Genomic DNA, 27,992 nt, shown 5'->3' with positions numbered 1-27,992 from the left:
GAAGGAGAGGCTCAGTCTTCTCCCCCCCCCCCCCCAGGCGGAAGTCTCCCCGCTCGGGGCTCAATCTGAAGTATGGCGCCTGCTGCCTCCGAGGCGAATCGCAGTGATGTAGTCCAGGGGAGCCCTGATGCTGGGACGCCGCAGCCTGTGCGCGGCTCTGAAGCCGCCACAGCCCAGGAGGAAACGCAGCAGCGGCTCTTCTTCCTTAAAGGTCCCAGGTCCCGTCCTCTCTTCGAGGGAAGGGGGGAGGGTTCTAAAAAAATGAGAGGATGCTGGGGCTACTGGGATGCAGTGCCTGTCCTCCTTTACTTAGAAGCCTTATGTTCTGCCCCAGTAGGTGTGGGTGGTACTGGCTGTAGCTGCTCAGTGGTGGGGTAATGGCACTTTGTGTAGATTCTGGGGTGCTCTTCTTTATTGTGGACTCACGTTTCCAGATTTAGGGTCAGGAAAGAATTTTTCTCCAGGGATCCTGAAGGTTTTTTGTTTTGTTTTGCCTTCTGGGCATAGAGCAGGGGTCAGTGGGGAGGAGGTAGCTGTGAATTTCCTGCACTGTGGAGGCGGCTAGGCCAGATCCTTGGTATCCCTTCCAGCTCTGTGTTTCTATTTGAGCCCTGACATTAAAAGGGAAAAAAATGAGCGACTGAACTTTGGATCAAATCAAGACCCAATAAGAAGCTATGGGTTTGAAGCTGTTTGTAGGGATGTCTTTTGCTCTTGTTTACTTCCTGTGGGAGAAAAAGCAAACACTTTTCACTTGCTAGAGTGGACCATTCCTTTTCTTGGGATCAAGGAGGTTTTTTTTAAAGAATATTCTTGGAAGTAGAGATGAGAGTTAGCAAAGTTGGAAGTTAGCATTTTCTTCATTGCTGCAGTTAGATGCAGACCCTGTACTTTTAAGAGCTGTATAGTTTGTAAGTAGGTTCCTGAGTCCCAATCCACCAGCAACACATTCATATCAAGTGAGAAAGTACCTGTTTAATCACTCTGGCAGATTCAAGAAAATAGATTGGACAGAACATATGCACCAGACAAAAAAAAGTTGCAGAGGGTTAAATGGAAGAAATAAATGGCAGTCTTGTGACAGTTTAAAGACCTGATTATGGTCTTAAAGACCTTGATTATGGAATACACTTTGGTCTGCTAGAGTTCATTTTGTCAGATGCATGAAATAGATCCTCTCTAGGTAGACATATATATTTAATGAGATTATAAAGGAAAAACAGTAAACAGTAGAGTCAGACAGCCAGGAAATGCAGGAAATATTGGGTGTATGTGTAATTATATAACACTCAGATTTACTTAGGACCTACAGAGACCATATACAATAGGGAGAATCCCTATTACTCCAAGTTTTGCTAATGGTTGAAGAATCTCAAGTTTTCTGATGAAACTTCAACCTGAACTAAGGAAGATGCTGGAAATATAAAGGCAGCTTAAAATGTAAGGGAATTCTTCTAAAAAAAATCACGTGAAAAATGAGTGCCGTACATAAATCATCTCTCTTGACAATAGTACATATGTTAGGGCAGTAAGTATACACAGGCAGTGACTAGTCCATGCATGCTGGTGTGATTGTATAGATTGTACCTCTGATACATTAAACATTTACTTACTACAATGGTTTTCTACATAGGAGTTTTGTCTTGTGTGTAGCAGTCCTAGTGGCAGCCTCTTTCATAGTATAAACTACTGTGAAGGAAGCATCCCTGGAAAAGCTTGGCTTGTTTTCTTCAGGGACTTACCAGTACTTGAAGCAGGTAGTCTGACCGTGGTTGTTGGCAGTGGACATGTCATCTGTATAAGACAGTAGACTCCCTGTCTGTGATTAGATGGGGATTAGATGTGGGATTAGATGCACTCCGAATGTCTGGTTGTCTAAATCGGAGCAGTGTGGATGTTCCTTAAGGATTTAGAAGAGTGAATGTCTTAGGCAGCAAGAGGTACAAAGCCAGAGACCCAGCTGCTGGACGTGACGTAGCCTCTTCAAATACCAGTGCATGTTCAAATGACAACTTGATGTAATTAATTCTGTGAAAAGAAGGATTACATTTCTCTTTAGGAGGGAGACCTGACAGTGCGTAGCAACAGAAGCACTTTAAGGTGCCACGTTGCCTTGACAACTCTGAAGTGTACAGGACCAGCCTTCTCCTGAGCTCTACCTCTGTGCTGTAAATTGGGTTAGGTGGCTGTTCAGAGATTTTGGGTTCCACTGGGATTTTAAAGAGGTATAACATGTTAAATTTTGGCAGCTTGATAGTTGCACTTTTCTCTTGGGAGCTACTGACAAATCTTAATTTCAAAAAGATTTTAAAAACATTTTATTCCTTACCCTAGGGAAAAAGTCTCATTCTTTGTTATTTCCATGCCCCCCATTGTGTTTGTAGGTGGAATTTTTCTTGCTACTGTTGCTACTGCTGGAATTCTAGCGGGTTTCGGTACCACACTTGCCATGGCCAAAAAGAAAAACCCTAACTGGTTCAATAAGGTTTGTATTTTGAACTTGTTTGCAACCATCACTAAAATGTAGCTTCATAATGGTTTTACTGCCTAACGCAAACAGGGCACAGTATCTTATTCCAGGACACCAAAATACTGGACAACACTTCCAACTACTTTGTCAGACTGCACAGGGAAGCCATTGAAATTCACAAGCATAAGCAAAACTTCAACAGGAAAGAAGAAACCTTAAGAATGAACAGAGCATGGTTTCCAGTTCTGAAAAACACCAGGCTAACAAAACATTCTATCCCTGACAATAGCCCTGCAGAGAAGATTAGCACATCAAGTACCAATCCATATGCAAAAGAACCTCCTCAGGATACAGTGAAGCCTCCCGCCATTAGCATTCCACACCCTGGAAAACTCTTACAGGATGACTCAGCTCAACCCCACCCCTCCTGAGTAGATACAAATGACCTACATCTTTTCCACACTGTGACACTGAGAGATCTCTGTCTTTTGGTGCTACACCTCTGAAGATGCCAGCCACAGCTGCTGGCGAAACGTCAGAAACTACAATGCCAAGACCACGGCAATACAGCCCGGAAAACCCACAACAACCATCGTTCTCCGGCCGTGAAAGCCTTCGACAATACATTCCTTCGCTTTATCCAGAATGGAAATAAACCCAAGTACAAACAGGCTCTGATGGAAGGTAACCTGAGTTCAGTCCATACTAAAGCCACTGGAGTGCCTCAAGACAAAGCAAGAATGGTGTTTTTTTTTTAAAGATTTTGGATTGGTTCCAGGGTCATGATCAAATGCTCATTCCAACCCCAGATCTCTGCACCATATAGAGCTGCAGGATTGCCTTACAGTGGAATAGCTCCAGCTAAATGGCTCAACTAAAAATCCTCCTTTCAAGCTGTAAAATTTTAAGATGGACCCAGTAGCTCTCAAAACTGAGGCTCTTGTTATTGCCAAGTGGGTTTTCCATGAAAGGGTATCACTAAATGTCACCTCAATATACTTAAGGTTCTAGATTGTCCCATGGGATTGGCATCTATTGACTGGTTAAATCTTTGAGGTCTCTTCCTAAAGATTATTGCTTTAATCTTGGTGAAGTTGATGTTTAAGGCTTCGTTCTTACAGAAATTGCCCAGTTTGTACAGCATCATTCTTAAATGATACAAATTAAGGACACCAACCACATGTCATCTATGAATAGGAGAATGATACTTTTCACCCCCCCTCCCAAAGATGGTGGAAAGAACTCCAGGGCTTATAAACTTGGAACGATGTCATTTAGATTCAGATTGAAGTGCAAAGGACCAAAATGCACCTTTGTTTGACCCCCTGAGTAATCGGAATCTCCTCTGTCAGAGAGCCTTGCTGTAGCAAGTATGTCGGAAAGAAATTCATGAATCAGGAAAAGTAAGTACCATATTAGTGCCTGCTATTTTTGCCCACAGTTCGTTTTGATCTACTGAGTCAAACGCAGAAGTCAGATCCGCAAACGCTGCCAACGTGGCCTTGGGGGGCCCTTAATAAGCTGTTGTGCCAGCTGATAAAGAGTCAGGCAGTGATCAATAGTGCCTACCCCTGTCCTGAACCTTGCATGTTCAAGATGGAGGTCTCTCAGTCCTCCAAATGCACAGCAAAAATTTGTTGTATAACTTAGAGGCTATGCCCAGCAAGCTAATTAGCACTCCAGTTTGGGGTACCAATTTGCAGCCCATTTAAAAGACAAGCACAACAATGCTGTGTTCCAGCTGGAAAGAAAACTGCCAGTAGAGATAATCTGAGTACAGAACTTAGCCGGAACAGGGGACTACCAGTCAGAAAAATGTCTGAAGGAATCAGGTCTTCTCCTGGGGTTTACCTAGAACAAGAGAAGCAGTAAGACCTTCTGTCTCAGGGCCAAGCTACAAGTGACAAATGACACTTGAACGGCAAGTGGAGCAAGTGGAGGGCAAGTGAACAGGGAGAAATACACTTGCCATTCAAGTGTCATTCGTCACTTGTAGCTTGGCCCTCAGACTCTGAAATAGGAGATTAAGGTAAAGAAAACATATTAAGAGGTGGAGTCCATTCCAAAGACACTGAACCCAGGGCAGAGGGGGAACCAAATACCTGGCTATGATGTATGTGCAGAAATCTGAGTGTCCCAGTCAGAAAAGATCTACCTGCCAAGTTCCCCGAACTGGGATTTTTTCTTAGCTAGAACAGCTAAGCCTGTGACAAGGAAGGGTTGGCCATACCAGACAAGGTAAAAATACTTCTGGAAGGTGTGGATTTAGGAGTAACACTGGCGGAAGCCAAATTTTTTGCTTATATTTTTAAATTCAAAGGATTTTAAGTGTGGCATTGTCAGGACTTTAAAAAAATGAGATATATATTATTATTACTTGTACTTTGAGATGAAAGGTATGTAAATATGCCCCCCGATATGTCAGGATAAAAATGCAATCATTGTTTAAAGCTGCCTCATGGACTAGGGTTACAGGAGCATCATACAGGTGAGGGGGAGGTCCCAATGTGCCCAGCTCAAAGTCATCAAGTATCATAGGATTATCATATTAATCATAGGATTAATATGAGTTTGGGATATCCTTTCAGGAAGAGAAAAATCACTAATGGCTGGAGTGACCTCAATAGAACTAAAAGAGCTTAACTGGATAGGCTTGGACAAAACCACCTTAGCCACAACCTTCCTTGAGAAGACTAGGGGGAGGAAAAGGGAGTGGAGTCTTACTTCCAAACAAATGTGCATAGGACTGTAGACTTAGTATTAATGTAAGAGGTGATACTTAATATTCTTGCATTTCTACAGATAGCATCAAACAGAAATCTGCCTCATCTCTAAGCAGATACATATATTTTATGTATATACCATGGCCTCAGTTCTAGACAAGAAGTATGTAGGCAACTAGAAATGTTTTGCAAGTTTTTTTTTTACTGTAGCTGCTTGATTGATTAGCCAGGCTGGTTTTAAATGGAAAAGGAGCTTGCTTAGTCTACTAAAGGATAGGTTGCAAGTTCCTGGCCATCACAGGTTATTTCTGACCCATAAGCTGGCACAGCCCATCAAAAAATGATGTGATCATCACTTTATTCTACAGGCTTTGACTTTCCCTATTCAGTAGATGGTCGTTCAGTACTAAACTAAACAAAACTTCGTCCCATAACCATCTGAAATATAAGTGAGCCATAACTTGGACTATGGCTGAGCATAATGTTCAAACCCAGAGTTCTCTTAGATATCAAGATACAAGAACTGACAGCATAGATTTATACCATCCTAGATTGTTAATAAAGACATCTGTTTCTCTTTTCCTCACCCCACCCCGCCTGCCACCCCTGATTTTTAAAAAGCCTGAAAATATGAAACGTTTGCAACAGAGGTTCATTTGTTTCTCTGTGTCAGTTAGTTAAGATTTTTATTTTACTGAAATGTGCAAAATGCCCTAAGAAATGAAACTTTAGCAAGAAATAAACATGTGACTAAAATATTTTTCTTAAAATAGTAGCTTATAGCAACTTTTTGTCTTTTATCAATGAAGGCCTTTCTTCTCTGCCAAAGCAGTGTGGAAACTCCAACGTGTATTTTCTAGCAATTGGTACATCTCTTGTTTTGAGGTTCTAAATAGCTTTTGTGCATATCATATGACCCCAAAATATCGCTGTAAACAAGATAACTCTTTGAGGGGTAAAGTTCTCTTTGTCTGTTCTTTTAATCACTCAGTCTGGTTGAACCACTAACCTATGACAGTTGGATGGTTTATACAGTGGAAGTTTGCAACTAAAAATTAAACTAATAAAAGAAAGTGTTTGTAGCTTTTGGGTGGGTTCCTGCAGTACCCCATAACCATTTAATATTCCTTTGCCAAAATCTGTATGCATGTTTGTATTTTGTCCATCTGGATTAATTGTATAGACTTTTTATTGATGTCAATATTTAATTATGGCCTACCCCCAAGGAATTCTAGGTATTGTAGATTTATGAGTATTTATTATATTTATATCCTGCCCTCCTTCAGTCTGAAAAAAACCATGTCAGCTAACAAAGATTAAAATACAATTAAATAAAAACTGACCACAAGGTTTTTTGTCCCACCCATCCCCTCCTGCAGAGTGGCATGCTACTGATAAAGGGGATGGATCAGGGACAGTGATTAAAGTTGCCTTGAATCCCCACTCCCTCTCCTTTTACAATACTAACAGAACTGTAATAATCAGGGCTTCTTAAAAGGAAATTATAGGAAGTAAACTTGTTTAAATGTCCCTGTGCTTTAGGATTAGCATACATATGTTCACAGATGTGTAAGTGTGGGACTGTTGAGTGTGAATTTACACAAAGTAATTCTCCCCCACCATTTATTTATTCTTTTTAAAAAACTTTTGTAGGGTGTGGTTGCTACAGCTACATATGTTCACAGATGTGTAAGTGTGGGACTGTTGAGTGTGAATTTACACAAAGTAATTCTCCCCCACCATTTATTTATTCTTTTTAAAAAACTTTTGTAGGGTGTGGTTGCTACAGCTGCTGTACCAGAGAGTGGTGCTTCCCTTGCCTTACGAGCCCTAGGATGGGGTTCGCTGTATGCCTGGTGTGGAGTAGGATTGATCAGTTTTGCTGTCTGGAAGGCTTTGGGAGTTCACAGTGTGAGTATCTCTTTACAAATTGAAACTATGGGCATGCTGGATTATTTAGTGTGTATATTAGTATTGACCACTGATGTCTTTCCCTCCCTTCATTGATATCAGATATCTTTCCCTTCCTTCATAGATGAGTACAGCATATATTTCTCAACAGGGTAAATGTGTTTTTGTGTACTTAACAGTGAATTTATTTATTTAATATTTTTATACGACTTTTTCTAAAAAGCTTTCAGTGGTTTCCAAATGTAAAGGAAAATGGGAAGAAAGTAAGCTGCTAAAGAATCAATTAGACTTATTGGAGGCATAAGAAATTCAGAAAAATCTGAAATATTTAAAGCAAAGGCACTTTGAAACTGCAAATAAACCTGGAAGATACTTGGCGTATTGTCTGAGAAAAGAGAGAGAAAAGAAGAATACTGAGAATCAGGGAAGGCAATCAAGTAATCCCTAGAGAGCAAGAAATGAAAGATCAAATTAGAGCTTTTTTCTCCAATCTCTATAAAGAAGAATTAACAATAGAAGAGATGGAGAAATATTTACAAGAAACACCAATTAAAGAATTCACGACTGAGCATAGCAATATCCTAAATCAAGCAATAACAATACGAGAGAGAAATTCTGCAATCAAAAAACTGAAGGCTGCAAAAGCCCCAGGTCTGGATGGATTCACGGCCGTTTATTACACATCTAACAAATAGATTCGGTTTCGTTTTCCCGGCCATGTCGGACGCTCCTCTCCGTTGGTCCGGGAGGAAGTGACCGAGCAGCCTGACCGGGTGGTTGACCTGCGAGGGTTAACCCCCAGGACTCCCAGGTAGGGGGTCAGGGTCCGGAGCGCTGCGGGAAGAGCCCCCTGAAGTTGATCCAGGGGGTAAATAGCCCGTCTGCTCCTATGGAGGCCGGCAGACTTGCGCAGCACATCGCATGCTGCCGGGCCATGGAGAACGGCAACAAGCAGATTTAAGGTGAAAGCCTGTAAGCGGATCCCTTCTGTTACTTTAAGCGTATGCGAAGGATTGGTGGGAGTTGAAGCTTAAGAAGGTTCGGATATCTTCCCCTTGGTTGAGTTTTGGAACTTAGTTGGCGGACTCCCCCCCCCCCGCCTAAGATGGCGACGAAAAAGCAGAGCCCTGCTGTGGGCAAATCGGTTTCGGCTGCGTTGCAGGGGAAGGGAGAGACTCTTGAAGAGGTGGTTAAACGGTCAGTTGTTGAAGCTATGAAACCCTTTGTTGATAGGCTAAATGAAATCGGACAAAGGGTTGATTCAGTTGAAAACGAAGTGAAAACCACTAAAGATGTAGCGCTCGAGGCAGAGAAATCTGCTCGTGAAAATGCAACACTCATGAGAGCTACAAACAAAGAAGTAAAGCTTTTGGAGAATCAATTGATAGGACTACAAGTGGATCGTGCTCAGACGGTATTGCGTTTACAGAATGTGAAGGAGGAGGAAAGTGAAAATTTAAAGGATCTGGTGTCGGAACTTTTGGCGTCATTCGCAAAGCCAACTAAAGAAGAGTTAAAAAGCGATATTCTGGAAGTCTGTCGGACATCTTCAAAATATGCAACGAAGCGTCAGCTGCCTCGCGAGATTATTATTGACTTGTCATCTAAGAAGACTCGGGACACCATTTTATATAATTCAACTAATGTTGACTTAGACTTTCTTGGCAACAAGGTTAAGATATTGAAGGACGTTTCATTTCTAGCTCAGAAAAGAAGATTCAAATACAAAAGGTTTGCAGCTCTTCTGAGAAAGCGTAATATAAAATACAAATGGTTATTTCCGGAAGGCATCTGGTTTAGATATAAAGACCAAGCCTACAAGATAATATTGGAAGTACAGCTGAGGGATTTTGTGCTTAATCATCAAGAGTTCGAGCAAGAAGAAGATCCAGAATCTGAAGGGGGGAGTGGGGAGGAGGGAGTGAGCGCAGTTATTGTAGCTGTTCAAAGAGAACTGAGACCGAGACACAGGGGGGGGTGGGGAAGAAGACCTGATCCTGACTGTAGTTCGTATTTTATAAGATCTACCAATCTAATAGCATATTAGAAAGTTTAACTTTAAATAATTGTATTATGAAGGGAATTCAATACTTGTAGTTGTAGTCTGTGTTCTTATGTTGTTTTTTCCCTCCCCCCTTGTTTCCTTTTTCATTTTTCTGTTTGTAGTTTTGATGTTAGTAATTAAAATAAAAAATTATATAAAAAAACACATCTAACAGATCTTCTCTATTAACTAGTGAGAGCAGCAAGAGTATTATTTGCAGCAAAATGGAAAACAGATATCTGTCCTGATGTGTTAGAGTGGAGAGATAAGATTCATGATGATTATGCATCAGTGGCTAAGCACTGTCTATCTACATAACAGACCGATAGCCAAATTTGGGGGGAAATGGAAGGATTTCTTTGACTACTTAGGTAGAAATTAACTTTAATTAAGGCAATGTAATAAAAAGACAAAGCTGATATTGTAGTTTGTAGAGGTGAAACTAACCAAGGAGAGGGAAGGAGAACTAGTATGCAACTATGTTTAGGTATATCAAATTTTGAATATATTCCTTAATGTAAGTTTGTGTAGTGCTTGTACAAGTCTTAAAACAATGTTATATGTACTGTTTATACAAGATTGTATAAGTCTCAAATAAATTTCCAATCTGGTATTTGAATAATCTTTTATTATGCACTTTCTATTTTCACATATTCTTTTTAAAATAAAATCTTTTTAAAAAATGGTTATGAGCCTATTCGTCTCATCAATAGGAAGAATAGGCTCATTAGGTGACCTTTTCTTTTTCTCACTGTTTAAAAAATTAGGACAGTAAATTAAGTGCACAATAGCCAGACTGCCAGTTTAGCACCAGCATTTTCCATCCATGATTATAAGGGAGGGTAGGTGAGGGGTTGGGTTTGATCTGCCATAGAATCTTAAGGGCAAATCATCATTTTGGGGGTTTTGCAAGTATTTTTTTCTCTCTTATTCTAGCAGGTGAACGTATAATCTAATACTCCATACTATATTAAATACTCATCCTGGTAAGAAAATCCAGTAAGTCTATCTTAAAACAGTGCTAGTAAAATGGTAGGGCTTTCTGATCTTTTTTTGTAATAATCCCCCCCAGGCCCTTTGATGTTTGTTGCTCTTGGTATAAATCTTTCTGTCAATTGAATGTAACACTTCATGCCTTGTATGAAATAAACTTTGGCTCACAAATACATATGCAGCAGTAAACTAATTAGTGTTTTAATGTGTTGTAAGACTCTTGTTATTGGTAGTATTTCTGTTTTTCCTGTACTGCTACATAATCAGTTTTGACCAGAAGCTACTTGCAAATTTTAATATTTGTATAGTTTTTGCTTTCTGGCAAATAGTAATATAATAATAACATTTGATTTATATACCGCCCTTCAGGACAACTTAACATCCACTCAGAGCGGTTTACAAAGTATGTTGTTATTATCCCCACAACAAAACACCCTGTGAGGTGAGTGGGGCTGAGAGAGCTCCCAGAGAGCTGTGACTAGCTCAAGGTCACCCAGCTGGCTTCAAGTGGAGGAGTGGGGAATCAAACCCAGCTCTCCAGATTAGAGTCCCACTACTCATAACCAGAGGGATTATACTTAAAGAATTTATTTTCAATTTCCATATGTAAACATTGATACAAACCCTGTGAAAGAATAAGTTCCATTAACTTGAATATCACAGCTTGACAATGAAGTATCAGGCAAAATTCAGTTTCACTACTATTTGATAAACTCAAAAACAGTATTAAACTTTGGACTATAGTAAACTGTGCATTGAGTCCAGAAATACTACTACTACCAAGTGATGTATGATACCTTGAGCCCCTAGAAAAATGGTAACATACACTGCTGACTGATTTAAGACATCAGTTTGTCTATCAGAAGTAGATCATTTTTGAAGAGCAAGCTATTCTGCTGAAACATTCAAAAGAAGAACGACCCAAAGATCACATGCATGTGTTCACGGATGAATTGGATGAATATATAAGTGCATGTTCATTGGGAGAGAAAAATTAACCCATTGGCCCTTCAAAAACCATCATTGTCCAAGTGGAATCTTGTAAAGTGTCCTGAGGAGGGTCAAGTAACTTTTACTTCGAGATATTTGCCTTGGCCTGGGAAACTAGTCGAATGTATTAACACTGTAGGTACTGGTCAGATGCCAGTACTTGTCAACTGTGTGGAATGGACAGAAACAATGTGTGTGTTCATGCATTACCATTGAAACAGTTCTCTGTCCACGAATTAAGGCCATCAGTCAGCTGAAACTAGAACTATGAGAAATAATTAGCTGACTGGCCAGTACACATTAAACATTTGTAAAGTGTATTTTCTGGCAGAAACCCTTAGTTATCTACATGCTGCACAGCAACATCAGCTTGCAGTGCCGGAACTGAAGAGGCAAAGGAGAAACAAATAACTCATTTTGTGCAATGTGTCTGGCAGAAGTACTGCTGTTCTAGTATGGAGTAAAATAGCACTGAGTGCTCTGGTTGCCTTGCAGAACTGTGGAAGCAGAGTCATTGTTGTGACGTACTCACCAAACAAAACTGTTGTTGTTTTGAAAAGTAGAATAACTTTTACTGAATGGAAAAGCTTCACTAGGTGACATTGTAAAGCAAGGAATAATATGGAAATACACCTAGGGAAGAGAGCAAGCTAAAGAAGCAGTTGGAGAAGACTTCTTGGAAAGTTCTTCATTGTGCCACAGCTACATCTGCTGGCAGGAGAAGAAATGAGACAGTTTTTAAAAGTTTAAATAGCAGTGTTCCATTTGCAGTTTTCATTTGCTTTTATTGCATTATTTTTCTTTTCAAATGTATTGTGTTAATGGGAAGGCTTCTGCACTTCTGACATTCAGTTCTGAACCACTCTAAGGCATGAAGTGCATGTTGCATGCTAAGGTATGTAATTGTGCCCTGATGCCTGGTTTAAAACACCTGAGCTGCTTCAGGCGATAGAAATTCTAAGTAGAGAATCAGTAGTGCACCATACTGTACTTCTGTACTTGGAAACAACGTGCTTGGAAACAACTTCTCCTTAAAAACTTGTGCTTAGGACTGGGATGCCGTGTGCTAGGATCTATAATTATTTTTATGACTGTTGTACTGAAACTTCAGCCAGGCCTTTGGTCTTTTTCCTGTTTCTGCTCTGTACAGTTCCTGACTGTAGAGATTTTCACTACATTCAGCATTATGATGATTAAATCTTCCTTGTTGTCTTGGAGAAGAAATATAACTAATAATTGTTGATACCTATGATTTCAGATTTTGTTGCATTTGTTGCATTAGTAGTAATGGTAATCTATGGGAGTACTCACCAGGAGAATGAGGAAATTTATGCTGCCACTACCTATTGCTGTGTACTAGTGAAACCAATTAAGGCTAGAACAGAAATTATGGAGATTGTAGGCTTCCGTTCATTTATGAAAAGCAAATTGCAGGCATATATGGCCATAATTTAATGCTGTTGAGGAGGTTTAACTCCTGCTCTGTTTAACTGCTTAGTTTAAATCATTAACATTGTCTTATCCACTCTGCTGTTTAAAAGAAAAAAGGGTCCTGTTTAAAGCTGTTCTTTTTTCTTTAAAGTGCTAATAAAGGCTGACTGACTTAGGCAGCCGTGTCAGTTACCAAACTAAGCAGAGGCTCAAGAGTTAATCTACACTCTGCCGTTCTGAAGTGATATTGCACATGGTTACAATTTACCTTTTCAGATGAATAGAGATCCATCATGATATTTGTGTCTGTTTTGGTCCTTAGGAACAAGAAAGCTCTATAGCAGGCCCTTCCCAAGCAGCAGTAAATCTTGCTAATTAGCCTTTTAAGACCAGAGTTTAAGACTAGAGTAGAGCAAAAGTTAAGAAGAGAAACACATTTGTTTTCAGGTTAAGGATCCACTGTGCAAACTGAAATTTCTCTAACTTGCACTGTGCCCAGCTAAAGTTCTCTGTGAGCCTCATGAAACCATCACTTTATAACCTATATACTAAGGCTCATCATTATGCATTAACTTTATCTCTAATACTGTGTATTATATCCTATGGTACAAGTATTCTCTGTAGAAGATGGGAGCAAATATTTCTGAATCACAGTCAACTTCAGCTTTTAATTAGGTGGCTGATTAGTTTATTACTATTATAAGCAAACAGTTTTCACACACCCAAAAAACTATTGTTTGTACACATAACAAACATGAGTTTCCAGCCTCATGTAGCATACATTAAAGAACTGACAGGATTGGCTCTGATTCACCCCCATGTGGACATATGCTGGCAAAGTTGCATTTGTTACTACATAACATACATAAGAATCCTGGGCCAGGTCTTCTTTGGTTCTTCCATTCTTCTGAACTGCTTCTTTATCCCCTGTGTTTAGCAGGGATTTTTTTCCTGCTTGTATAGAAAGTGGGATTTAGTGTCCTTTATACAAGTCTCGCCACCCTTTTCCACCCCAGGTCTCTAGTATGTGTATAGGGGTGTACACCCGAAAAATATTCGGGTTTCCCGCTTCAGGTTTACCTGAAGTGGGAAAAAGCTTCGGAAAAAACCCTGAAATTGATTCAGGTTTCTAAGTTGCTTCGGTATGCTCCGTAAAGATTCAGAGCATACAGAAGTGACAGGGGAGGGGGGAGGCCACCCCCACCCTTACACTCCCACCCATACCCTTTAACCCCATCCGCCACCCCCCTCCCCACTTACCTGGTCAGGCTCCAGCCACCAATGCTGCGCTGGCCAGCAGATAGTGGCTTCCCTGCTGCCGCCGTGGCTGCTGCAGCTGGCCGCCAGAGAGAACATTCCCTGCTGCTAGCGTCGTGCTGCCACGGCTGGTCGGCATAGAGGATGTTCCCTGCTGCCGGCACGGCCGGCCAGCAGAGAGGGCCTTCCCTACTGCCGCCACAGCCGGCACAGCTGGCCGGCAGAGAGGCCTTCCCTGCTGCTGGCACCGTGCCAGGGCAGCTGGCTGGCAGAGAGGGCCGCGACTGCCAGAGGCTAGCGGGGAGGCGGGAGGGCCGCCTCCTCCAGCCAGTGCCAGGTGAGTGGGGGTGGGGAGGAAAGGATGGGAATAGAAAAGTTTAAAGGACCCTTCTGCTTGTGATAGGGCCCTTTAAACTTAACCCCCCCCCCCCAAAGCTTCCCAAAGCATCACAAACTAGCAACAAAGCCCATTGTGGCAAAAAATAAAACACGCTCTAGAAAGAGCAGGGGGTCCCGGCCGGCCATTGCCCCCTCCCCAGCACTTGGATATAGGGCACGGGGTAGGAGGGCAGGGTGGTCTGGCTGGGCACTGCCCCTTCCCCAACACCCCAATCTGGGTTAGGGGGAGGAGGGCAGGGTGGAGGCAGGAGGGCAGGGCAGCAGAGCCAAGCATTGCCCCTTCCCCAGTGCCCCGATCTGGGGTGGGGAAGGAGGACAGGCTGGTGGGGCTGGGTATTGCCCCCTCCCCAACACCTCGATATGAGAAAGAGGGAGGAGGGCAGGATGACCCAGCCAGGTCCCCTCCCAAGCGCCCCAATCTGGGTTGGGGGGAGGAGGCTTGGCAGGTGGGCGGCCACGTCTCCCTGCCCTTCACACCCACGATCGCGGCTGTGAAGGGCTGCAGGTGTGCCTGCCCATCTCCAGGCTCCAGGGCTGGAGGCTTGGCAGGCGTGCCTTCCACGATTGTGGCCACAAAGGGCTGCAGGCGCGCCCGCCCATCTCCAGGATCCAGGGCTGCAGGCTTGGCAGGTGAGCCTCCCAGCCCTTCACAGCCACGATCACGGCTGCGAATGGCTGCAGGCAAGCCCATAGGTCTCCAGGCTCCAAGGCTGGAGTCTTCGCAGGCAGGCAGGCAGGCACTCCTTCCACGATCGCGGCTGCGAAGGGCTGTAGGCGTGCCCGCCCCTCTCCAGGCTCTGGGGCTGGAGGCTTGGCAGGTGCCCCTTCCATGATCGCAGCAGTAATGGGCTGCAGGCGTGCCCACCCCTCTCCAGGCTCCGGGGCTGGAGGCTTGGCAGGCGGGCAGGTGCGCCTTCCAGGATTGCGGCCACAAAGGGATGCAGGTGCGCCCGTCCATCTCCAGGATCCGGGGCTGGAGGCTTGGCAGGTGCGCCTCCCAGCCCTTCACAGCCACGATCGCCACCGTGAAGGGCTGCAGGCATGCCCGCCCATCTCCAAGCTGGAGGCTTGGCAGGCGGGCAGGCGTACCTTCCAGGATCGCGGCCGCGAAGGGCTGCAGGTGTGCCCATCTCTCCAGGCTCCAGGGCTGGAGGCTTGGCAGGTGTGCCTCCCAGCCCTTCGCAGCCACAATCGCTGCCGCAAAGGGCTGCAGGCACACCCGTTGGGCTCCAGGCTTCATGGCTGGAGTCTTGGCAGGCAGGCGCCCCTTCCACCATCACAGCCATGAAAGGCTGTAGGCACACCCACCCGTCTCCAGGCTCCCAGGGGGGGAAGAATGCACCAGGTGCCTGGCTCCTGCACCTGGCAGCTGCTTGTTCAGGCCCCATTGGGGTCTGAGTGGGCCGCTGCCCAGGCGCTGCAGGGGGTGAGGGCTGGGGGAGGTGAAGCCAAGTGCCCTGACCGGCTTCTGTGGGAAACAGCAGCCAGCCCCTTCCGGTCCATCAGTGGGGATCCAGCCACTGCAGGAGGGGAGCAACTCTCCTCTTATCCCCTAGGGGAGCATTTCTGCGCCTGCTCAGTGGAATCAATGTGAGTCATCGGAAACCCCCTAAGACAATTATGTTATAGGATGCTTCGGGAAGTTTTGCTTTGGGATTTACGAATCAGGGCCAGCATGCTGGCCCCGATTCGGAGATAACGAAGCTTTCCGAATTGGCCCGATTTGGGTATTTTATCTGAATCGGATACCCGAAGCACACACCCCTACGACGTGTATGTAGAGTGCTGTCAATTTGCAGCCAATTTATGGTGACCCCCCCTAGTGGAGATTTCAAGGCAAGAGCCAAACATAAGTGGTTTGCCATTGCCAGCCTCTGTGTAGCAACCCTGTGCTTCCTTTGTTGGTCTCCCATCCAAGTACTAACGAGGGCTAACTGTATTTAGCTTCCAAGATCTGATGAGGTCAGGCTAAACTGGGCCATCCAGGTCAGGGCAAGGCTCTAGAACAGCATTATCCTTTAGTTATTTTTAACATTGTGCTGTTAGAGAGCTTGCTTTGTCAAAATCTGAAGAAGGCCTGTATTTGTATTAGTAAGATGAGGGATCCCACCATTGTGTAGAAAATCTAACTTCTCTTTTATTTCTGGTAATCTACCAACCGTGTGTTTAAATTTTCTTATACAGCACTTATTCATTTGTTAAAAATTGAACAGAGACATTATATTCAACAGATTAGTGAAAGGGAGATGTGTGCTGCACAAGAATCTTTGTCTTGAGTCTTGGAACAAAAAATGCCCTCCCGAATAATTATAGGTGAATTGCAAGTATCATTGTGAATCAGTTATTTTAAGGGAAAGTATCTCATGACCCCAGCCTCTGTGTTAGCTTTAATTCCAGTTCCATACAATGATAATAGCTATATTATGTCAACTAAATAAAAACACTTGGGATAAATATGTTATAGTTTTGCAACAGTTATGGCTGAATTGCAGCAATTTATTTTTAGCCAGAGGTAATAAGCAATGTATCTTTATATTTAATTAAAGCTCCAACTGCAATACTTGCCAGCTGTAAAAACATAACTTTGCCTTTTTGCCACTCCCAGTTAATGTTTTTATTTTTTTTCTTTAAAAAGGCAAGAACAAAGCTTTCAGAATTTGTAGTGATCCATAGCAATTAACAAGCAAGATAAACTGAGTAATAAAAGTTCTTTTGCTCATGATACCCTCAGTAAATCAGTTTTTATCATCTCAGAAAGCAGATGCTATCTTTTATTTCATAGCAAGGGTGATTCATTAAGGATATTTGTGCTTTAAAAAAGTTATTACTGTGTATGCATCTGTCTAATATGAATTTTAAAAATACTGTTGGGTGGGCTTCTTTGACCTTATAATTTATAATTTTCATGACATAAATTCTTATCTCTTCGTTTTGCACATGTTAACCTTTAAAAATGCTAAAAATAAGTAGACGTGTGCTTTCATTATGTGTAATTAAAGTGAAGAATAATAATTTAAACTGATTTTGAATATTTATATTCCTCCTGTCTTCTTATAGCTGGAACACCTCCCCACAATTAAAGCAACAAATACAAAAGATAAAATACTGAACATTTAAAAACCACATCACAGTTTACTAAGTCCAAGGCTAGTTACACTGAAGTTCTGTGGGACCTCAAAAGCTTGCTTAAACACAACATTTTGAGCTTGTTTCAAGCAAAGATAGATTTAGGTACTTACCTGGCTAGGTCAAGAATATATCTAATGAGAGGTTATATAGGAATGTTTACAATAGGGCTGATTCCATACCACTGTGGTAATACTGAAGGAAGCTGACCAAGGACTGGGGCTATCTGTAAAGTTACTGACAGACAGCTGTGGTGTCACTGATGATCCCTTGTATCAAGTCAACAAGGGGGAGAGAAGTAATTTGGCAGTAATAGCACGGCCAGGATTGGGCTGCTGCTGGGCGGGGGAGGATTCCCCCTCACAGCAGGGGCCTGTTCCAGGCCAATTTGGGCCTGAACCTGACCATTTTGGGCACAAAATGCTCTGTCTAATGAGACCAGGGCCCGGCAGGATCTGTAATCCTTCTGCCGGGCCTGTAAGACAGAGCTGTTCTGCCAGACGTATGGGAGATGCTGGGCAGGGCCTCCACCAGCCGAATTGAATAGGACGGAGCCCTCCCTATCAGAGCATCCACCCTAAACAATATTCTTCTTAATGTATTTTCATGACAGTTTGAGTGTTGGACTGAGTCAAACTATTTTTATGCTGCTTATATTTTAAATATTTATAGTGTATTCATTGTGATTTTAAATTGTGTAAAATTTTAAAGTCTATGAATGTAATTTGCCCTGAGTCTGCCGGTGCAGGGAGGGCAGAATAGAAATTGAAAACAAACAAACAAACAAACAAACAAACAAACAAACAAACAAATGCTCAGAACAAGATTTTATAAAATAGGGCCTAAAAATCCCTTAACAAGAAACTAGCTTGCCTGTTTAATAAAAATAATACAGTGTTCTGCATATTGTGATATGACAGTGATCACATCTGACATTTTTTTGGAGAAATACATCAGCAGCAGCATCTTGCAGCAATACTTTAATCAAACCCAAGTCTTCCAGATTTAGTAGAGTGTTCCCTCTCATCTTTGTGCAAAACAGTACAAAACCTGTTTTTACTGCCAATCAGGGCTCTGGTTCAAAGAAACTCATCTGCTTTCACAGTGAAGCTCAATTTGAGCTGTTTTTATTACACTAAAAGTTGTTTGCGGTCTCACTGGTCCAAAAATCAAAATCCAAAAACAAACCACGATCATGTAATTTCTTCTGTTTGGACCAATCAAAATGGCACAGAACAGTGTGCAAGAGTTCACTAGAACTTTTCATCAAGCTGGATGTTATAAAATAAAAAAAGAGGTGAGGGTGAAAAAAAGATGCTCTAGGCCATGATTTTGAAGCCTTTTCAGGCCAGCATTTCTGTGCTTAATGCCAGTAGGCAAGTATATCTCTGTGGTGCTTTTGGACTCAAGTTGCACCTAGTTCCTGCAAGCAAGAAAAAACAAATGATGTCTCTCCATTGAAATTACAAAAGCCAGCAATTTTCTCTGTATCTTTTTGACACCAGGCAAGATCCACAGATCCCTTGTAGGGTGAGAGCAAAGGAATTACTTGATACTCGTTGTATTAACAGTTGGGGAGATGAATTTAAGGTGAGGTACAAGGTGTAAAGTCAAAGCCAAGTTGTGTAGTTTTACCTTGTGTTTTGAGTAAATTCTCAGATGCGAAATCTCTTGCTAGTTCCATTTTCTTCCAGTAGGGACATTCCTGTAGACTGAATTCAGGTATTTCTGGGAAAAGTTGTGGCTGTGCTGGTGCAAACTCAGAATCCAAAGTCTGCTAGGTTAGTCGAATAATCATTGAATGAGAGAAATTACTGCCATTACATCCTTAACACTGGTTTCTCATTACTATCTGGACGTGATTTAATGTGCTGTTTTTAACCTAAAAATCTCCTATGGCTTGAGCCTTTCATAGGATAAAGAATACTTTGTTCCCTCAGCCTCATCACAAATGATAAAATCATTTATTTTCTTGATTACCATCCATGTGCCATGTTCAAACATTAAGGGCTAGAGACATATTCTCACTGGTGTCTCATAATTCCTTGAAATAGACATCAAAACCTGAGTCTGAAGACTGTAGAAAAGCTGTGAAATTCCTCTTTGAGCTTGGCATCAGATAGGTGGTAAACTTAGCTAGTCTTAAAGTAGGTACTTTTTCTGGTTTTTATTGTGTGTGTTTTTATGACTATTGTTACCTGTCCCTAGTGGGTGTCATTGAAATAACAATAAATACAAATTAAATAGAAAGTTAATACCATTATCAGGATCTGGGATTGACCCCATGTAGAAAAATGTTGTGTCGGGGAACAAAAATTTAACATTCCAATAGATAAGCCTTTGTTAACCCCGCTTCCCCCCTTCATGAATAAGATGTAATATTCTGCAGTGGTGCAGTTGTACTTTTTCCTGTGACATCTTGTCAGTGATGTACATTGAGAACACAATGTGGAATGAAAGATGCTTTTACAGCTCTCTATTTTTGCCTGATGATTCAGGATCTTTAGGTTACGATGAACAAATAACCGTGATCTCTTTGAGGCAGTATTGGTAGGTTATATCTTTTTTATGACAAGAAATACTGGCAGCCTGAAGTGGAGCAGCTGCCATGATTTTTTTTTCACTCATTGAGGGTAATTTTTTTCCTTCAAGCAATGTGAAGAAAAAAGTTCTGCTAAGTGAAATTTTCTTCAGAGAATTTCCTTCAGGAGTTGAATGTACAGAGATATTAAATCAAGTATCATACATTGTCAGTAGTTCATAGAGGCTTAAGTAAAGGAACAGTAGGTCAGAATGGTATCATAAAATGATTTCTTCTAGACAAGGAATCAGTGCAGTGGCCTGTCACATGCTAGTAAAAAGAGAGAAGGATTTCACCATTAAGCATAGTAGTAGTAGTTAAGAAAGGCCCTTCACATCTACTTAAAGCAGCAGCCTCTGTAGAGCAAATTATTTTAATTAAGATTAACAAACTTGGCATGATTCAAGTCCACAGGGGTTCTTTGCTGTGGAACAAAACAAATGTCTTCTACTGATATTATGGGAGGTGTGCCTTTTTCCTCTTTTGAGTACCCTCAAAGGATCCCCTTCTTATTCTCTTCCCACTAATGAGCTCTGTCGGGCTTGAAATTCATTTGGCCTGTTGTCTTTGAATAAGAGTTTTGTACGGTTCTTGTTAGAAGAATCCCTTTTCTACTATTAACATGCAGGCTACTGTGATCAGTAGAATTCAGGCTAGCTAATAATGTAGTAGTATAACATATATTATTAGAATTGAACTTCTACCCCATAGTGTTATGACTAAAACAATTTCCTGTTAAAAAACTCTAGGTAGGAGATTCCATAACTGCTTTAGGCAACTACTTCCATTGATCAGCTGACCATGCAGACGGGACATTATTCCTAGTAATCTAATTAACCCTGGACTGTTTCTTTTGGCATCCTTTGACTACAATCCAAGCAATTGTGGTTTGCTACTGTGTTTAAGGTTGGCCTTTAATTTCTTTTAACTTATGTCTAGGGCTTGCAAATCTTTGTCTTTGTCACTTGATTTATCTGCATCCTTGTTCAAATATAGCCTCTAATTAGGCACATTGCTCCAGCTGAGAAATAGCTAGTGCTGGCTGTGATATTCAAACTATTGCTTCCTGTGTCTCAGATCCATTTTTGCCAATAATTAAGACATATGTGAATACATTCAAATGACTGTATTAGCCTTTATTGTATTGTTTACCTTTAGCCCTCAATCTGCTTCCCTCCATTCCAGACTACATGAATGGGAAAGCTTCTGCCTCCTTCTTTTCCAGTCAAACGCAGCTATAATGTTCCTAACATTATGGGCACTTGTGTTTTCCCTTCCCTTCCTCTGGAGGTTTCCTTTAACCAAGTTGCACCGTTTGTTTTGGCCTTGATTAAAGCTAATGAGATTTCCTTATAATGAGGACTGCAACCCTATTTCAATATCTAGTTTCAGTTAGGGGTGTGAGATCCAACATGCATATTCTGGTCCTAATTCATATTCTGGTCTTGATTCAGCCTTTATCCTACCCCACAGTGTCCAAATATACTGGATTGTGTGGCCTTTAGTGTCACATTCTGAATTTGGATGGTTTTAATTCTACCTGCACTGTATGAGATGGCATTTTCATCTTTCTATACTTATTGTATTGTTCTAATTTATATTTGATTTGATGTTGTGACCCACCCTGACCCCGCCTGCAGAAAGGGCAGGTTAAAAATATAATAAATCAAATAAAGGATCCTGGAGACCTGGGTAGCTGGATATGATGGTCCAGATTAAAGTGAGTTTATTTGGCTTAATCCAGCAAATGCTGCAGACTGACTTCCCCAAGCTTTTTTCTCCCTTCGGGGCATGGGGGGAGGACTGTCTCCTTCGGCCCATGACCTCGAAACTCCCCATGCTTCTGGCTGGTTCCTCTCCCAGCCTCTCTTCTTGCTGTCTCCTGTCCTCTGCCGACTTCATGCCGCTTTCCTTTCTCTGAGCGTGCCTTGACATTTTGAGCCACTTTGCCCTCTTACTGTTGCTCCACCTCCACTGCCTGTTTTTCTTCATGAGGACTGTGGATTCCCAGCCTACCTCCACCCCTGAGCTCCAAAGCCACTGCTGCTGGCTGCCTTTTAAACTGTGGCATGTCTGGTTTGACATTGGTTCTCTTGATGTAGTTTGGTTCCACTGGGCTTTGTTGGTTCAACTTGCATTGGGAGTGGAACTAGCATTGGACTGTCTTTTGACCAGGGGTTGCCTTTGATTAAGGTTTCTCTTTGCCTGGAAAGTCTTGGAAATGTTTCCCCCGTAGGAAACAATGGAGAATATCTTGGGGCACTCTGTCTTGGGGCGCCTTGTTCAGGGTTCAGTCTTCTTGGAAGTTGCAGGGGGGGTGTCTTAGTGGACAGGAAGGAGTAGATTTCCTGCAAATTTGGTGGAGTTTACTTGAAAAATGCCCCCCCCCAACTCCCCAGATAGCTTTCCTCACACAGAGTAATGGCTAGATAAATTCGGAATTCTCTAATCTTACCAAACCAGTTTAGATAATTTTACCGAGATATGAGGGATACCAAATTTTTATGGTATCCCTAACACCCAGATCCAGATTGAGCTGGAATTGTTTTTTGGTGCACACCCCTAGATTCAGTCTCTGATAATGAGGGTAAGCCTAATTAGCATTAATCATGATTAGCCTCAGCGTTTATGTAATACTACCTCACGGTTAAAATATACAGCCTGGTTAGTAAAGATTCTTTAGTCAAGTGAACAAAAGGAGCATGTCTGTGTCTTGGTGGAAGGTCCCCTTTTTAGAAAGAAAGGGGAAAACATATTGAGAGAAATATCTGTCTATAAAGGAAACCTCTCTATTTACATAAAAATGTATATTTAATTAATTATTCTGAAGCTGTCTTACATGGATGTGTTTAATACATTTATTTCTCTGCCCTTTCTTGTAGATAAATGAATTCCGGAACAAAATTCAATCCATATTTCCATCAATTCCTCAAAATGCAGAGCAGCCAGTTGAATGGGAGGACATACTGAAATCCAAGTGACTGGCACATGGAATCACATAGATCAAACCTCTAAAATTGCTGAGGACTGAAGTATTGTATGTGTGAAAATGTACCACTGTGAAGACTGAGGAAGAAAGACAATCACTCAGTTGCATACACCTTAGTTTACTCAATCCTTTTATTGTGGTTATTACATCCGGTTGTGGTATATGAGCTATAATAATGTAAAAGAAGCAAAGCTCAAAACCAGTATATGAAGAAGTAAGTTCAATATGTTTCAGCTAAACAAAGAGACAAATCTCAATGGGAAACATCAGTATTATAGCTTACATATATTGGTCTTTTGGAGGAGTGTAAATCAGAGGTACAGGCTGCCACTCACTTATTCATCTAGGGGAAAAAGGCTACTGCAAGCTGGCCTGATTGGTAACTACACCCTCCCTCCTAACTATGGTGTTAAAAAGGCAATTACAGGAAATAAAGTACAAAAAATATCATGTCAACATTGACCGGATATATTAGTGCCAGCCACCAAAAGCCAGCAAAGACTCAGTGCAAAGAATTTTAAATCAAAAGGCAAGCAGCTGAAGGCAAAGGAATTAAAAGGGACCCCAACCTTGATTTGAGGCTGCAGATTGAAAGGGATCAAAATCTGTCCCTTAACCCAAGTGCTAACAATCTCTTGTATTGCATTGACCGGGATCACTAAGCTTTTTTGCCTTCTGATGATCAAAGAACATAATGAGTTGCCATATAAGGATGGCAAGGGCTTGGGTTTCATCCACTGACAAAAAGCAGAGATGAAGATTTTTTTTAAAAAAATCTCCCTACAGCCTCTAGTTTGACTTGAGCAAGAGGGGGGAAAGCCGTAGGCTAATTTCTGTACATTACACTGGAAAAAAACAGAGACAGCAAGTCTCTGCTACGTAATTCCTCAAAGCAAACAAAACTGGTCTCTGTTGTAAATGACACATTTGAACCATTTTTCTTGTCTTCCCTCGGAAGGTTATGTCTATGGTCTTAAAGTTATTAAAAAAAAAAAAAGCTCAGCAAACATTTTGTTGAACATATAATGGTGATATTGTAAGTGAGTTCTTCAGATGATCTGGATCTTTTTCATTTTTAAGATGTATTTAATAATCCCAACTTGGTACATAGATGACATTCAGCTAAGACAGAAAAGATGAGTCAAGACCATAAAAATTTTGAACCTGTGGTTCTAAAAGTACTGTTTCAGATTAATGCCATTTAGCTGTTCCCATCTGGGTGGTTATTTCAGTAATTCAACATTCTGTTGACGGGAGGGGGGGGGGAGTTGCAGGGATATTTTTTCTCAATATTGTGAAATTAGTTAATGGGATAGGCTATTTAAAAACTAATGTTAGCCTTTACCATCTGGGTATTGTATTCTGAATGTACCTGGTTGTAAGAGAACAGAAATGACAGCAAGTTTCAACGTTTCCTCCCTTACTGCCATTATCTTGCACACGACGTGACAAGAAATCACATTTATCTCCTGGAGCATAAAGAGTTGTAATCACTCTATTAACTAGAAAGACATTTTTCACAGACCTAAAAAGGAACAAACTATATTTTATATTCCCATAGGCAATCCATTTCATGGATGTTGAGTACTAGAAGCTTAAAAGACACGTTCTTCTGGTTATAGCTGTCTAAAAATATCATAAGAGATTTTTTAAAAATTATGTAGTATATTGGAGCCTTTTGTGCAGTTTAATCCTGTAGCTATGAACCTTAGTGCTTAAGAGGGCTTTTTTTAAGCAGAGGGGGGAAAACAGAGAATGTTGTTTACACTGATTTTCCATGCATGCAAAACTATCATTTTTTTGGTCCATTATCAGTGCCATGAGGGGTTTCTTCCTAAATAGGTTTCAAGAGAACAGGTCAGTTATTCATTAAAATGTAAATGGGCCATTTGTTCTCATTCCACCCTGATGTGTTTCATGTACAAAGAGATCAAGAAAAAGCTGCAGAAATAAATAATTCAAGCTCCTATGTCTACTAGTACAAGACCACTGAAGTATAATGGGAAGAATTAAGTAGGACCATTGCTCAGTAGTAGACACGTGCTTTTCTTAGAGGAGTCATTGTTTTTTATAACACTTTTCATAGAGGGGTCATGCTTTGTATGCAGGTTTAATCCTTCAGTATTTTTAGCCCTGGAAGCAGGGCTGAGAAAAAGGGCCGAAATATGATTTAACATGAAGCTCAATGTGTCTTTGTTCTGACAGTTTCTTTGGCTAAAATGCTGCGAAAATGCCGCAGACTGCAGTGGAAAACCAGCATGAGTGGAAGAGGGGCTTCTTAGCTATTTTGCCTTGGCCCACTCCCTGTCTTTACCCCTGCTGGGGTAAAAAATACTGATACTTGTATCTTTGCCCTTGTGGAAGCAATTGGGAGTAGATGGGTTGATTTTTCAGCAGAGAAACTGTGTTAAGAGAAGGAGTTGAGAAGCCCTTCCACTCCCATATCAGTCTCCTGTTTCAAAGTACATGGACAATTCCTGTTACTAACTAGGATGAGTGGGTGACATTAGCACACAACAGGTCTAAAAGAAAGGCCAGAGCTTGTCTTCATAGAAGTAATACAAATAATGTTGGGATTCTCTGCTTTTTGATATGATAATGACCAGTAGTATAACTGGATTCAGAAAAAGACTGCATCATTTAATAAATTTACTGTAATGCTACTTATCATTGATACTCTCCATGAAGTATTAAAATGTTTCATGGACTGTCTTATAAACCTCACAATAATGATGTAAGAATGTTAATTCCCACAGTGCCAACAGGAATTTAAGTTGAGATGGAGTCGGTTGCCTAAGGTCATATAGCAAGGATATAGCAGCAGCAGGATTTGAACCCAGGAATCCCTATTTTCTAGTTCAGTCTCAACCATTGTGCTTTGCCAGCTCGCTGACTTTCATCTTCCCAGCAATGCTCCTGGGAGAACCAATGGATTTGTGTGATGTTATTAGCAGCTACATTTGCTAAAGAGGAGAGGGTTAGGTGGTCAGGTACCTTAGGGGAGCCTCTTTTATATCTGGTGTGTGTGTAAAATGTTGCCTGCCTACAAAGGATACCAACTTCAGGAAGGAAGAAGAGCAGTTCCTCACTCACTTTTTTCTCAGCGATGTCATTTGATAACCTTTGTCAGGCAAGTTAAAATCTTGTCTGAGGCTCCGCCCATTAAGACAATATAGCGTTTCTATAGTGCTTCAGAGTGTTCAGAGCACTTCACTTGCTTCATCTTATTGCAGTCCTAGCCCCATATTGTGCATAGGAGGCTGGGAAGGCAGCTTGGCTAAGCTGCCTACTGGATTCATACCAGAAGTGATATTAAACACTTCTAATTTCCTGGTAGTTCACTCTAAAGCTGTACACTTCACCAGTTCTCCTTATTTCTCCTGAAGTGGTCTTATGCTATGTGTGAATTTTTAAGAAAGTAACATCCTGTTCTTCCTCCAAACTGTGGGCAGATCCCCCTCCCGACCCTAAATACACATCCTTGTGCTCCTCCGTATAATAAATAGTATGAAGGTGGAAGCAGAAGTGAGATTGTTTTAGCAAGAACACTTGTCTGGAAGCACCTAAACAGATGACTTAGAATGGCGGAAACTTGGGGGGGGGGATTCTGTGTGTTCCTCATCACTCCCTCCTTTGTTCAGTGGTTCCTACTTTTTTTTTTAGTGCATCTTCAGTCACAGGTGTGATGTTTTTAAAGGGTACAATTTGCATGTTTTCCCAAGGTAACATGAGGAAAGAAGATTAGAAAGAACATAGCAAGGCTTATTAATAAAATCTGTGAAGTTGGTAAGCTGTCTCATGCTTTAGTAGCATACCAAATTTGATCTTTCCAAATCTAATCATTTTATGAAGGAGTTGTAGAGACTAATCTTGTGATTTAAATAAACCAGAAAAACAGGTACCCTTTAGATAATAGTTGGACTAAATCAACAACTCCCCATACATGTTCTTTCTCAGTGGTAGCCTCCAACTTGTGGAATGGCCTGCCTGAGGAGGTCAGGAAAACTCCCACTCTTCTGGCTTTCAGCAATCTATGCAAGACTGAATTATTCAGGAGGGCTTGCTACTCATTATAGGGCTGTGTCATAAGAAATAGCTCAAAAAGATACCTTGGTAAGGGACAGGAACTATAGACTATACTATTGGGTACTGTCTGGTCCTACTGGGTAGTTCAACATTGTTAAAGTCATCATGTTAATTACTTAACCCTTTTATTCAGAACAGTTTCATCTATGTGTTTGGCTTTATGCCAGTTTTTGAATCTGTGGCTACCATACCCTATTGTATCTGTTTTCACTGAATGTCATAACTGTTGATCATATTGTATTTTTGTACTGTGAATGTTCTAGCTATTTACTATATTGTATTCATTTGCCGTTTGTAATCTGCCTTGGATCTCAGTGAAAAAGGCAAACTATAAATAAACAAGAACAACAGTAATAATAAATTCTAAGCAAATAGAATTATAGATGAAATCTGCAGTTGACCACAGTAATACCAAATCCATACAAGCAACTTGCCGCATTAAAATTAGTTACTGTGACTGTCTTGCTTTTGAAATAAGAAAAGTTTAAAGCCCAGCTATTTGTTTAGCTGATATACCAATAGAAGAGAGATTGCCCTAGTAATTGTATCTCAGTCTATTTGATATGTAAGAGGTTTTGAATATTTTATAATGGTTAAGGTTGTGTTCACTTGAGGCAGCAGCTTAAAAAAGCATACACACATATGGATGCATTAAACTCTCACTGAATTGTTTATCTTCTAAATCAGCATGGAATAATAGTTTGGATTTTTAACATCTGCTTTGAAGATTTTTATCATTGGTAATACTATAGGTGTCCTCCTTAAGGATGTTTCATTAAAAAAGAGATGCTATTTTGGTCTTAATTTTTTATACAAATAATAAGTGGTAATGTTTTATGTAAAGAACCAGGAGAGGAATTGCGACCGTGCTACAGAATAAGACACTAAGGGACATAATTGTGAACGATCACAATTTCTCAGCAGTGTAAACATAAATTCAGTAAGCGTCATATCTCAATAGAACATAATATACTCCAGAAAGGGTAGAGATA

At 41.2% G+C, this 27,992-nt stretch overlaps 1 protein-coding gene across 2 annotated transcripts; it reads left to right on the top strand.

The window, feature by feature from the left end:
• Positions 1-43: 43 nt before the first annotated feature.
• Positions 44-27,792, top strand: TMEM242 (transmembrane protein 242). 2 transcript variants are annotated; one of them, XM_054969996.1, is made up of 4 exons: positions 44-211; positions 2,385-2,485; positions 6,967-7,104; positions 22,808-27,792. In XM_054969996.1, the coding sequence occupies exons 1-4, from the start codon at positions 73-75 to the stop codon at positions 22,904-22,906; spliced, it is 477 nt and encodes a 158-aa protein (XP_054825971.1). In that variant the 5' UTR covers positions 44-72; the 3' UTR covers positions 22,907-27,792. The 2 variants fall into 2 exon arrangements, with proteins under 2 accessions (XP_054825971.1, XP_054825977.1); XM_054970002.1 differs by having other exon boundaries at positions 46-218.
• The last annotated feature ends 200 nt before the right edge of the window (positions 27,793-27,992 follow it).

The sequence above is a fragment of the Eublepharis macularius genome, chromosome 1 (assembly GCF_028583425.1).
Source record: "Eublepharis macularius isolate TG4126 chromosome 1, MPM_Emac_v1.0, whole genome shotgun sequence".
In the NCBI taxonomy this organism is placed as follows: Eukaryota; Metazoa; Chordata; class Lepidosauria; order Squamata; family Eublepharidae; genus Eublepharis; species Eublepharis macularius.
The sequence above is the reverse complement of the archived record's forward strand: the minus strand, read 5'-3'. Positions and strand labels throughout refer to the sequence as shown.